Consider the following 13,520-nt stretch of genomic DNA (forward strand, 5'->3'; position numbering starts at 1 on the left):
TATGCTTTATTTAATTTTTTGTTTAACACCAACTGCAAATTTTTAAAAAACATAACATAAGATTAAAGTACTTAGGATTAATTTAATAATCTTGCTTTTAGCAATATTAAAGTTGATAAAGATGAAGACAAGAATAAAGATTTACTAAATTGCTTTATGGCTAATAAAAGTAATTAATTCAGTGACACGACTGGCTGGTTGTCAAGGACTCGTTTGCTTAGTAACCACGACAATCCCAACATATAAAAGCCTTCATATATATGAGATTAATCAGTGATCAAACATAAGTAGTCTACCCTGGAATGTCAACTATACAATAACATATATATCTCCTTTAGATATACACTAAATTAAATTATACAATACCATTATTAAAGTACTTGTGTTGTAAAGAATTTAAATTTGATAAGTTTGAAAAATCACATGTACCTGAATATAAATTGTTCTAAATCACTTTTTTTTTAAAAATACAAACAGGTACTAAACAAAACTTCTGTGCATAATTAGACATATAAAGTTGTAAAATTATCCTTCTATATAGAAAAGAGAGAGAGAGAGAGAGAGAGAGAGAGAGAGTTTAATGTCCACTCAACACAAACTTCTACATAGAAGTATTAGTGGTTGGGATTCAAGGGAGAGGCAGCAAACAAATGCATGAAGTCAAATATCACATTTATTTGCTATATACACCTATGTCATTGTACATCAATACTAATTCAGGTTTACAAATAAAACATATTGCTTTAAAAGATTCCTTACTTTATTTTTAATCCAGTATGAAATTTCTAATAAGATTTATTTGAGCTAGATAGTAGATGACTGGAGCAAAAAAGAAGTTTTTAAATGGAAATCTCACAGACATTATGGTTGTAATGTCTAATGAACCAGTAGATGATTAAATCTAATGGTAAGTTTTGTTAATGTCTAGCTTGTAAATCATAACTCCACTTAGTCTTTCATCTTTTATATGTTCAAACAGAATATGAATTCTTGTCTTTGTGGCTTCTTCTACATTTTTATACTCAAATGCTTACTCCCAGTTTTTAGTTTATTGTGCTTGATAACGACAAGAAACATTGCACTATTAAAGTTGCTTGTGATTGTTATCCATAAAGTTGTGTTTGTGTTATTCCTATCACTAAATGAACAATATAATTAAATTTACATTTAGCAGGGGGAGCCACGGTGGCTCAGTGAGTAAGGAGCTGGCTGGCTAACCAGGAGATCCTGTGTTTGATCCTGGTGTTGGCCAAGAAAGACCTGCCGAATTTGTCAACACAATTTGCCCCTTGTCAGTGGTGCAGCAAGGACGGTCATTCATTAAACAGGAGGTCCTTGGGTTCAATTTCAAGTGTTGGCCTAGAAATATTTATAACTTCGATCAGAATAAACATAATATGACTGAAATTTTCAATATATTTATTTTTCATTATCTATGTTTGAACTATTATAGCAAAAACGGCTAGTCCTTTATCTATTCTAAATATCATATAATATGTATTGACACCCTCCCTCACATTCTCCAAACTCACATATCACTCAGAAACACTTGAGGGTGTAAAATTAGGGAGTTGTTACAACATTAACATGAACAGTTTATAAGCATACATAAATGCATCCAAATCCCAATCTCCATCCTAGAGATAACTTTACCCTTTGTTTATTTTTGATAAAACTCACTGGCTATTAATCAGTGTGAAACCGGTTCCTAAGCTCCGCCCCTTGTGGCTACTGATTGGCAGGATTTGTTAGAATGAAATGCTGCTGATTTCTCGACAATTAGACATCGATTCATTACATATTAATGATCCTTGGAACATTTTCCACATCTTGACATCAAAAGTTCATTCAAAAACAGCCGATTTGATGGTTTACCGGGAACTATTTTTAGCGTACAATGTGAGTGATTCGGCTAAATACTGAAATTTCTAAAGAAACATGAGTTTGAGCCACCATCTTGGATCTTTGGGAAGCAACCGACAGAAGGATAAATCATGTGACATTCAAAATGGCCGGCGAGATTTCCCAGAGATAAATGAAGGTTAAACTTATCTCTATGATCGAGATTGTCCAAGCCATCAATATTTAATTCTAGAGCAAGATGATTTCTTAAATGTACTGGAATTTAAATACACTACGAATTGAAATAAGACAATGAATTGTAATCACAGGGTGAATTGGAACAAAATTAAAATGTAAGTAACAAGCCTAAAAATAAATAAGGCACAAATTCAGACTTTCGAGTTAAAATATCAAGTCAGAATCTACATCAACAAATACATGCATTCAAGATTTTATTCATATGTTCTGTCTAAAAAAAAAGAGAGAGAGAGAGAGATGGGGTATAACGTCCACTCAACTCAAACTAGGTCATTTCGGGAATAACACATGGTTCAATTTTATTTCAATAATTCGCTTGCGCGTAGGGGTCTTTAGCAGTGGGAGGAAACCAGAGGGCCTGGAGAAAACCCCATGAGGTTAGACAGGCGACCCTACTCCTTGTCATGTACAACCGGAGAATCAAAACCACGCCAAATGACTCAATGACAGACCTTATGGACCAATGGATGGTTGACATAGATGACAACAATACCCATGAACATTAAATGTGGGCATATATAAAAACTGCAACATCTTTTATTAGGTTAAGCTCTTTGCTGCTAGACTCCTCAGAATGTCCCCCCAATAAAGTTACCCACTAGAATATCACATAAAATTATCACTGAAGTCTGTGGGGAAAAAAAATTACAAGTAGTAGCCTTATTCCAGCTAAGATGTGCACTAGTTATTTCCCTTTAGTTAGTCATCAATGAATGTTGTACCAACTATTTATAATAATTCTTTCATCTTCTGCGATATATCTATTATTTGGTCATCTTCTGCGATATATCTATTGTTGGTCATCAATGAATTTTGTACTAACTATTTATAATAATTCTTTCATCTTCTGCGATATATCTATTATTTGTTATATTCAGCTCAAATAACAAAGATGTTAAAATCAAGAGTATACTGTTCAATAACCAAGTTATAGAAATATCACGTTTAGAATTACATTTAGGTAACTATATTCATGTTCTTAACAAATATGATGAAGTATAACTAAGTTTTAAACCAGGTTCAACATAATGTTTTCTAGTTTCAAACATGTTCATTCTGATATCCGTTATAAGCTGTTTAAAACTTTTTGTATGCCTCCGTACGGTTGTCAATTGTGGGACTTGTCTTTCAATAGCAGTGAAAATTTCTATTTTGCATGAAGAAAATCAATAAGACATCTATACAAACTGTACTCCTGTACACGCAGCAACCTTACACATTTTTTATGTAACGTTGATGTCCAACTCTGCAAAAGATTCCTTAATTTTTTAAACCAGCGGCTGCCAGGCAGGATACACCCACATTTTCGAGAAATGGATAGAGAACAAGCTAACAAGAAAGTGATTTTTCCTACTATCAAGGGCCATAATTCAGGAAATTACAATTCAATAACAATATGCGCGAATATCGAAAGGAACTGAGATCTTTGTGTTATAAACTTACATTTCAAGTTTCAACAAAATCGGATAAAAATTGTGATCTCTATAGGGTCCACAATTTTGATATTCTATTTTTTTACGCTATTTGAGAACGAACGGTGGCCGTTTTGTCTGTCAATTTTGGGTTGATTTTCATGAAATTCGAATTCAGTTGTCCTTAGGGTGTAACAGTGATATAATAATACAGTTTTTTTAAATCGGATAAAAATTATGACCTCTATAGGGTCCACAAGCTAAAAACGCGATTTTTCGTACAATCAGGGGCCATAATTCAGGAAGTTACGGTACGATATGCACGAATATCGAAAGGAACAGAGATCTTCGGGTTACAAACTTACATTTCAAGTTTCAACAAAATCGGATAAAAATTGTGACCTCTATAGGGTCCACAACCTTGATATACCATATTTTTACGCTATTTGAGAACAAACGGCGGCTATTTTGTCTGTCAATTGTGAGCCGATTTTCACGAAATTCGAACTCAACTGTCCTTAGGGTTTAACGGTGATATAATAAAACGTTTTTTTAAATCGGATAAAAATTATGACCTCTATAGGGTCCACAAACTAAAAACGCGATTTTTCGTACAATCAGGGGCCATAATTCAGGAAGTTATGGTCCGATATGCGCGAATATCGAAAGGAACCGAGATCTTTGGGTTATAATCTTACATTTCAAGTTTCAACCCTTTATAGGGTCCACAAGCTAAAATCTTTTTTTTTCGTACAAACAGGGGCCATAATCCATGAAGTTTCGATCCGATACATGCCAATATCAAAAGCAGCCGAGATCTTTTGGAGATAAACCTATATTTCAAGTTTCATCAAAATCGGATAAGAATTATGACCTCTAGAGAGTCCACAAACAAATTGTGGACGGACGGACGGGCGACGGCATAATACATCCACATGAAAATGTGGGTGTATAAAAATATCTCCAAAAGTGACCATGAATGTACCAAAATAAGTGGCCTACTACCTCTGAAAGGAAGTTGTTCTAGCACTTGTAATAATTTAAATTCATTCTGTTTTAAATACCTCTGTAAATATGCTATTCCTGTTAACAAATTTTAATTGCATTCTGTCCAAAGTTGTTCGATGTGATGAAAATAATGCTAACATTGATGTTTCTATGACAGCTGGTGCTATTTTTGATATGATTTATCTTATTGACAGAAGTAATGAAAATAAAGAACATCTAAAATTGTACATTATAATACCTGTGTACAAAATAAGTTTGTAGACATATATTTATTTTTGTAAGTGTATTGTATTATGATGTACTCTGAGTACGAGTAAATATCATTTAATATTGCAGTGGGATAATTTTAGTTAGTTTTCTTATCCACATAAAGACAATCATAAAATAAGCAAAAGCTTTGAAGTTTTTATCCCATTTGTGTTGTTCTAGTGAAGTTTTGGGTGTCCGGAAGGTTGTACCCCTAAACAGACACAGTGGTATTCGAGTAGTCTCAGTCACCCAGAACCTCGTAGTCTTCAACGTACGGAGGGTCTGAGACCATTGTCAATATTTGATGAAAAGTTCCACTGCCCATGCGTAACCGGGAGGGGGTTTTTTTTATGTGGTTGATTATCCAGTATCTTTGGCCAAGTCAAGTAAGAGTTGCACACCTTCCCACAATAAATCCCATAATTCTTGCATTTTAACAAACACGAATCATGATGACAAATAGGATTAATTGAAAAAAACATAGATATGGCCCATAAAGAGAGAAATTTTACAATAAAAAAAAATAAGAGTGTTGGATATTGAACTGGCAATGCAATTAAAAGGATTTTCTGAAATGGCATTCTTAAATTAATTTCATGGGAATCACCATCTTGTTTTAGCCAATGACCTTTTATTCTCAAATGTTGATAATGCATCCAGGCTCATATTACGACCCACTGAATGTTTCGAAAAGACATATACAGAACTAACTGTAATCATCTTATTCCTAATTATGAAGTTATTCCCCCTTAATAAATATTTTTTAAAATATAATTAAAGAAAGTACCATCATCTCTGAATACAACATTACAAAAGATAAATAACCTTTCTAAAGCTTAGGAGCCTTTATTAGAGATATTTCTTTTTATTCTAAAACAGGATTCTCAGACATTCCAGTTTGTAAACAATAGCATTCTTAAACACCAAAATTTGAAATGGATTTGTTTACTTTAAATGAATTTATTCAACAATTGCAAAACTAATCTTTATAAAATACAGTTAGATGCCATAATCTTGGGAACCTGGCATATCTTGAGAAAATATGTTCGTCCTTTCAAATGCCATAATTCAATCAAAATAAGGTTGTGAGTAACATTATTTTTCACCAGAGATTCAAGCTGTTCACCTACGCTAGTCAATAAATGTTATGCAAGTATCTTTTATTCAAAATATTAAATGATGGTCTCTTTCTGATTCAAAACAAATATCGATCAATAAATCATCAATGAAATGTCTGAGAAACCCAGGTTTTTTTTTATCATACCTGTTGTCGGAAGTTCTGAACTTTTCTATCCATTACATCTTTTTGATCACTCAGATTTTTCATCTCAAGTTCTAAATCTGCGATTCTTTTGTCAGCCACCATTAGTAAATCGGCAACATATGGATCTTCTTGCGGAGGTACGCTGCTGATATTGGAAATATCAGAGGGAGGTAACTGTGTGTCAATTTCCATTCTCTGTCGACGGAATGGGATTGTTTTCTTTCTTCCGCCTGTGAATGACATAAATTTATAGTAACCAAACAAAATTAACAAATATTTTTTCATGTTAAACTGTTATTTATAGAAATAATTCAATCATTTACTCTGAATCTAAGCTTTCAAATTAAAATTATACATGTATTTTTGCCTCAATGAATGAAAATATACTAAAACATGAAATTACTGAATCATGAAATCAATGTGACCAAAAGGGGGTTGACACAACAAATATGTATTGAAATTATTGTGACTGGGTGGTTGAATAAAGAAGTACTATCTGAGCTGAAAACAAGAACTCAGTACTATAAATAAGGCCATCTTTTAATTATCTATTTTTGTCTACTCTCTCTGCCCTCATTTGCTTTTTGATCATGCAGCTACATCGATCTACCGACCTTGTCCAGCCTTTGTTACGCTTTTAAGGGAGTGTTGCCATCCCCCCTCCCTCTCATATATAAATGTAAACAATTACATGTACTTGTAATAATATAATTACACATAACTTATGATAAAAGCTGATTAAACCCCCAAGAGCACTAAAAAAAAAAAACACCATTTGACAAAATACAGATATGCATACCTGGAGTCTGTACAACTGCATGAAAGTTTTTCTCCTGTAGTTGAATAATACGATCAGATTTCTCTTTCGATTCCTTTTCCAATGTTTTAACTTTGTGTACATATTGATTGTTGAGAAATTTAAGATCAGCATTTTCATGTTCATACTTTCTTAACAAAGCTTTGAATTCTGAAAAATATTATCATCAATCTTAACTTTCATTGTTTTTAGATTACTGTAAATCATCTTATAAATGTTTATCCAACTGTCATTTTTTTTAGCGTAAACAAGAAAAATTGTAACTAAAGTATACCATCAATATCAACCAAACTATGATTTTTCTTAATGAAATACTGTATTTAACCGTAAAAGATAAAAGAAAAACCGACTAGACCAGCGATTCTCAACCAGTGCAGTGTGCTGCAGCACACAAGATCTTCCTAAGTGTGCTGCGAAATTTTGAACGGCACACTTAAGAAAATTTCTCACTAAAGAAGCCAGCTATATGAAAGATGAATTTCGAAAAACTGCAATAAAGTAAGTTCAAGGCTCTGTTTTTGTAGTTTGTCTTTATTTAGTTTGAGTCATTCTATGTGTCTATGACTAGCCTGTGTCCACGGTTGTATGTCATCTATGACTTGCCATGTTTTTATTTTGCAAAATTCAAATATTTTTCATATATATTTAGCCAGGTGTACCACTATTTTTTCATGCGTTCCAATAATTTCTTAAATCTAATGCTTGAGATATGGTGGTTACAAATCATTCCACTCTGAATGATCTTGGTGGTTTTGTTCGTTATTTTCAATGACACAAATATTATCATCGGAGATGGATGAATGTTTCTATAAATAGAAATAGACCACCATAAATACCTCTGATAGAACTGTCAGCATCTTCCTTATGTTTAACAAGCTGAAGATGAATTTCATTGTTCTCTTTCACTAATTTAGCATTATCACTCTTATATGGTTCAACTGCTGAATCAACTTCTTGTGTTTGTACTTGTTTTTTTCCATTTTCTAATTTGGCATTTTTTAGACTTTCTGTTGTATGAATAAGATCAGCAAATAATTTTTCTACCAGAGGTAAAGATTCTATTCCTAATGGTTGACGATAGCCAAGTTGGTCAAGCCTCCTACGCAGATTAGTAAATTTCTGCTGAGCTTGACCGGTGGCATTGGTCGTCATTTCTGGAAAAGAACAAAGAATTATGAATTAGAAACAATGGTATGCCATTTTTGAAAAGGTGTTGGAAATATTCTTATTCATAACTATAAGACACAGTAAATGGGTTTCAAGAGAGAGAAATGGTCCAATTTTATTTCAATAATTCACTTGGGTGTAGGGGTCTTTAGTAGAAATGGTTCCACTACTGATGTCTTCCGCCTTACTCTAGCCACAGTAGTGGCTCGTCCTACAGAGTTCCTTTGCTCAAGTTTTTTAGTCAAATCACTACAAAAAAGTTACTGGCCTATAGCTCCCTTAATTTACACATAAACTGACCCAAAACAGTACTGCACCTAGCTTAACATATAATAAATCAATTCCTATTGAAATAATGGTGAAGCCTTATCGCATAATTATATGATTTGATGAAACCCAACTGCTACGCGAAATTTCAACTGGCTGGTGTTATGGCAGCTTGTGTATACGTCATGACAAGGAACATCGCTATGCAAATGTAGAACGCATTTAACCACAAAGAAAAACTATTTTAGTGGTCCAATCTTCACTATTTGTCATAGAATTACTTATTCCAATACAAACTGTGTTGATATGTGTTGACAATAGGCGTTTGAACCTATTTGAACTTGCGTAATGATTCTTAGACTGTATCAATTGTAATGTTAAACACACAGTTTAACGTTACAAGTATAGTAACTAGGTCTTTAGCAGTGGGAGGAAACAGGAGGACCCAGAGAAAACCCACGAGGTTGGACAAGCGACCCTACTCCTCGTCTCGTACAATAGGGAATTGAAACCATGCCAGTTGACTCAATGAAAGACCTTATGATGCAGCGCACCCACGCTAACCATTCGCCATCTAACCCCCTTTAAGTGGGTTTCAACTCAAGACCACCCAACGCAACAAACTCATTTGTGACATACATTTAAGTACCGGTATTGATTTTAATTAAATGAAGATATACCAGTACATTGTGTATTTTTATTTCTCTAAAATCGAAAATGCCTGAAAAATGACAGCACTTGAAGTAAGCTGTCTGACACCATCATGAAAAAAGGTAAGACATCACTGATCTACTGGTTCATCATTTTACCAATTTAAGCATGAACCAAAAATGTATTGGCAATGATGTAGGCCTACATAGTTTGTAATTGTTTCATGTAATACATAGAGAAATATGGTTCAAAACAGGTGGTATTTCCAGAATACTTTTGTACAGGGGCAATTAGCAGAAGTCAAGTAGGCCTACAACAAAATCAAAAATATTTCTCCAGAACTAATATGAGGTTGGTGTAGCAACCTTTGCAATCCACCCACTTGCAAAGTCATGCTCCATCCCCACCCTCCTTAGTCTTACAGTAAGTAGTTACCAGTGGTGGTACACCCCCTTCCCCACCCCCCAAAAACTTGCATAGTTCAGTTGGATTGACTCTTTGAGGAATAAACTTCAACTTGAACTTGGAATAAATTTAACCATTTTAGCATTTATTAATTTATTGTAATGTAACACATAAAATGAGAAAATTAACCGATATAACGAACCTAAAACGGCTGTTGGTGTCCTCAATTTGTATGTTTTAGCCTGGCTTAATGGATATTTATGCCCGAATACTAATACAAATTGTTATGTTTACATGTCAAGACAAGAAATTCATTGTTTTGAAAATGGCGGAAATGAGACAATTTTGGTTTCTAAATTTGAAGAGTTCTTCTACCACGTGATCAGTTTCTTGCATTCGAAGAACTTCTTCCTTACCCTTTGCAACCGTGTGCACGTCTTGAACCTAAACAATAATCCACAGCTATTTTACTCAGCCATAAAAGCACAATTTCATATGCTGTGGAACTGTTTGAAAAATGTTATTAAAAAGCTTGCATAATGCCATAATGTTTTATTTATTAGCACTTTTGAGGTTTTTATCGGTTGGAGCAATTTAAAATATTTTTTGGTTTGGCGTGATTTAGGCTAAATATTCCGCTACTTCGGGAATATTCACAAAAAGACTGAAGCACAATTTCAAACTCTCGATTAAATTTAACGCCTGGCCGATTCCTTAATCCCCTAGGGTAATAAAAAAAAAACATAACTACGGATTAATTTGTTTTATGATACCAGCGTGACAAAATATAGCATGCCGGTAACTTATTAAATGAGTGTTTCAGTTTTAAATATTTCCCCTAGGGCCTAGAATATGATCTACAATCAAAGGGTTATAATTTAGAACAGGAACGGGCTGAATTAATTTTCATATATTATTAACGTGTTTATTTTTTTAATCTACAACTTTACAACGTATTACAATTTGACGATAAAGTTTATTGTAACTGTATAGGATATACGAATAGGTTGATAATTTCAAAAATTAAAAACCGGTAATAAATTAATTAGGACCTGGGGGGCTGTTTCACGAAATTTTAACTAAGATAAAATCCAAATTTTAGTAATTTGATTGGATAATATTAGATTGATTTTAGTGCTTAGCCAATCAAAATTGAAGTGTCTACTAAAATTTGGATTTTTATCTTCAATTAAGATTTCGAGCAACAGGGCCCTGGGTGACCTAGGACAAGTGAATCGTTGGGGGGGGGGGCTTGGCGGGGGTGGGATGGGGCAATTGTTACATTATTATCATATTGTCGTTGCGATTGTTAAACGTTTTTACAAACATTTGAGTTACACTAGTCTTTATAGCTGCAATTGTTTCTATGGTGAATAACCGAGAAAAAATAATGTAATATGAATTTTCAGCCTCGCATCGCTCAGTAACGTGAATTGTCATCTGCCTTTTGTAACTTAACGTTATAGAGTCGTTATGCATGCATACCCCCAGAATAATGTATTACGAGTGTTTCAAATTACAAGTATTTATCTGTTGATCGATCTCGGTTTAATCCTCTTTTATCTGGCTAGGTGTATATTACACGTGTATACTTTACCCGTATATGTAGGCTAATACATAGTTACACAGTATAGGCTACAAAATGGTGAATGTTTGTGCCGTATTGAAGACTAATGTCAACGAAAAATCAGTTCAAAAAGATTTCTTATCCCGATTTACGGATTTTTTGGTGGCCCTAACAGGAGCAGACCTAAAGGTGAGGCCTCTTCTTCTATGATCTCTATCTCTCTCTCTCTCTCTCACACACACACAAATTTTTTGGAATAGGTGGTAGATTGCGGTAAAAGTGAGCGTTTTCTCAAAATTGGTCCAAGAGTTATCACCCCTGACTTTAGATACCGTACCTACTGTACGTTGTTAGATTCTTGTCTAATTTTCAGCAAGTTTTCAGGAAGTCTTCATATCAATTTCTGAGTGTTTTCAGAGGATACGTATACTCCCGGAGTTATTGACCCACTCTGAACGACAGACCCACCCTATACCTTTTAATTATCGTATGTTAGCAGTTACGTACATTATTCACCCTGACAAAGGATGTTACTCTACAGAGTTGAGTTTTGGACTAATTCTACAAAATTTAGATCGCGGTCATTATTTACACACAAGCATCTCCAAACATTGTTTACATTATAACAAAAGAAAAAAAAAGAGGGGGGGGGGACGTGACGAAGAGTCTTATCACTGGAACTACATAACGTAGCCATTTATAAGATGAGGGTGCCGATGGTACTTTTTAACGGATTCTTTCCAATTTGCTGCAACGCACTGTGGTGATCAGAGGACGAACCCTGACGATATTCAGCGTTCCACGACTAATCTTCCAGAGGTATGCCCCCTTTTCCGAAAACCTTGTGAATGCGATATGGGCTATAGTTTTCAACGTATCTGTTTCAAAATTCGTGGGGAGCATTGTGGTCATGAGGGGACGAACTCTATCGATTCTCAGCGTTCTGCGACTTTCTGTTCGGGAGTTACCCCCCTTGCCCAAAACCTTGTGAAGGCTACAGTTTTTATCGGGTCTTTATAAAATTTTGTCAACTTCCAAATTTTCCTTTCGAATAAGCTGCTGTCGGGACACCGCTGCTGTGTGGGCGTATTTCCACGTGTGGCTATCTATTTTTATCAAAAAACCACAAATAACACTATGCAATTTGAAATAATATCAATATATGTTTTTCTTTGTAAGAATGTGATACTGGAACTGCATACAGATGTTATCATGATGAGGGGTGCAACCACCGTTCCTATGATGAATATAGATTTTACACATAACTCAGATAAAATAGATCAAACATCGAAGCATGAATATGCAAATAAGATTGCTAATTTTACATCTCACCGTATTCAAATACCTGAAGACAGGTAAGAATAGTTTAAAATGTCTTCTATTACTAGTAATGTAAACTTAGGAGGATGAAAATCCGAACTGTTAAATCCCATCCAGAATAAAGGTTGAATATATAATTCCACACACAACCATAAATATTTTTATTTAAAAAATCCTGGACCAAAAATTAAAGATGTATTATGTTATAGTTAATTTATTTGCCTATTGTGGGTCTTATTTTGGCTTCATATGTAAAATAAACTATTAATTATTTAGACATTTATTTATATGACAAGCTTACAACCCACTCGGATGGCCGAGATTTAAATCGATTAGAACTCCAGTGAGATTTAAAAAATGAATGATAAAATGGATAATCGAGACTTGGTCTTGATTGTCAAGTACCGTTGCTACAATAATAAACAATCTACACTGATAACTTGCCTCAGAATATTAAGTAATTTTACTGAAATAAATTAATTTTTTCATTACCTATTATTGAACTATTATAGCAAGAACATAGCTCTTTATCGAAAGGGAGCCACGGTGGCTAAGTGGGTAGGACGCTGACTAGCTAGTCTGGAGGTCGCGGGTTCGATCCCGATGTTGGCCGAGAAAGTTCATCGGGATTTTCCAGCGTTGTTTCCCCTTGTTAGTTGTGCAGGACAAAGGGCCTGACAAGGACAGCTGTCTAGTCATTCGGATGGGACGAAAACCCGAGGCCCCGTGTACTATTGGCGTGCACGTAAAGGATCCCTTGACAGTCGGAATTCGATATAAGAGTAGTGCCACCTACCGGGCGAAATTTCCCTCATAGAACACTGTATGGCGCCTTCATTTCATTTCTCTTTAGTCAATCCAATATATTGGTGTAACGTTATAGCCGCTTACTTTTGCACTGTACTGATAAAATTCAATGACGAAATCATTGTTCTGATATGGCAAATTATAATATTTTATTCAAAAACATTTTCTTTCTTTTTTTTTTAGGATTTTAGTTTTATTTACAGATTCTAGAAAAAGTACCTGAGCCAAAAGCAATCTTCATCGACGATCCTGAATTTGAATAGTTATTCGAAATATAGCGTGTGTCAACAAAGAATGGATTAAGATTTTGTCATTGTTAATGTTTTAAAACGTGTGTGCACAAACATTTACATTAATTTAGGAGTTTTATGCTGTTGTAATTTACGTATTCGTAATTGTAAAACTTTAAACAAACACTATTTATTAAAATCGACAGCTGAATAAAATATGTAGGCCTGTAATTTCTTGATGTTTATTTGACACCAT

The 13,520-nt window shown here is 34.2% G+C and overlaps 2 protein-coding genes across 2 annotated transcripts; one reads left to right on the forward strand and one right to left on the reverse strand.

The window, feature by feature from the left end:
• Window positions 1–6,027: 6,027 nt before the first annotated feature.
• Window positions 6,028–9,672, reverse strand: LOC126830521 (centrosomal protein of 135 kDa-like). Its single transcript, XM_050560918.1, has 4 exons — window positions 9,543–9,672; window positions 7,687–8,004; window positions 6,833–7,000; window positions 6,028–6,263 (listed from the first exon to the last, which is right to left on the reverse strand). Exons 2-4 carry the CDS (start codon window positions 8,000–8,002, stop codon window positions 6,028–6,030), a joined length of 720 nt encoding a protein of 239 aa, XP_050416875.1. The 5' UTR covers window positions 8,003–8,004; window positions 9,543–9,672.
• Window positions 9,673–10,916: 1,244 nt separating this feature from the next.
• On the forward strand, window positions 10,917–13,483 carry LOC126830522 (uncharacterized). The gene is made up of 3 exons (XM_050560919.2): window positions 10,917–11,096; window positions 12,087–12,262; window positions 13,218–13,483. The coding sequence occupies exons 1-3, from the start codon at window positions 10,983–10,985 to the stop codon at window positions 13,255–13,257; spliced, it is 330 nt and encodes a 109-aa protein (XP_050416876.1). The 5' UTR covers window positions 10,917–10,982; the 3' UTR covers window positions 13,258–13,483.
• Window positions 13,484–13,520: the final 37 nt, after the last annotated feature.

This window comes from Patella vulgata, chromosome 8, assembly GCF_932274485.2.
Source record: "Patella vulgata chromosome 8, xgPatVulg1.2, whole genome shotgun sequence".
Classification (NCBI taxonomy): domain Eukaryota; kingdom Metazoa; phylum Mollusca; class Gastropoda; family Patellidae; genus Patella; species Patella vulgata.

Coding starts and splice junctions, on each gene's coding strand:
- LOC126830521 (XM_050560918.1), bottom strand. CDS start 8,002: ATGACGACCAATGCCACCGGTCAAGCTCAGCAGAAATTTACTAATCTG. Junction 7,001..7,686: donor TGCTGACAGTTCTATCAGAG/GTATTTATGGTG, acceptor AATATTTTTCAG/AATTCAAAGCTTTGTTAAGA. Junction 6,264..6,832: donor TGCAGTTGTACAGACTCCAG/GTATGCATATCT, acceptor TGTCATTCACAG/GCGGAAGAAAGAAAACAATC.
- LOC126830522 (XM_050560919.2), top strand. CDS start 10,983: ATGGTGAATGTTTGTGCCGTATTGAAGACTAATGTCAACGAAAAATCA. Junction 11,097..12,086: donor TAACAGGAGCAGACCTAAAG/GTGAGGCCTCTT, acceptor TTTCTTTGTAAG/AATGTGATACTGGAACTGCA. Junction 12,263..13,217: donor ATTCAAATACCTGAAGACAG/GTAAGAATAGTT, acceptor TTTTTTTTTTAG/GATTTTAGTTTTATTTACAG.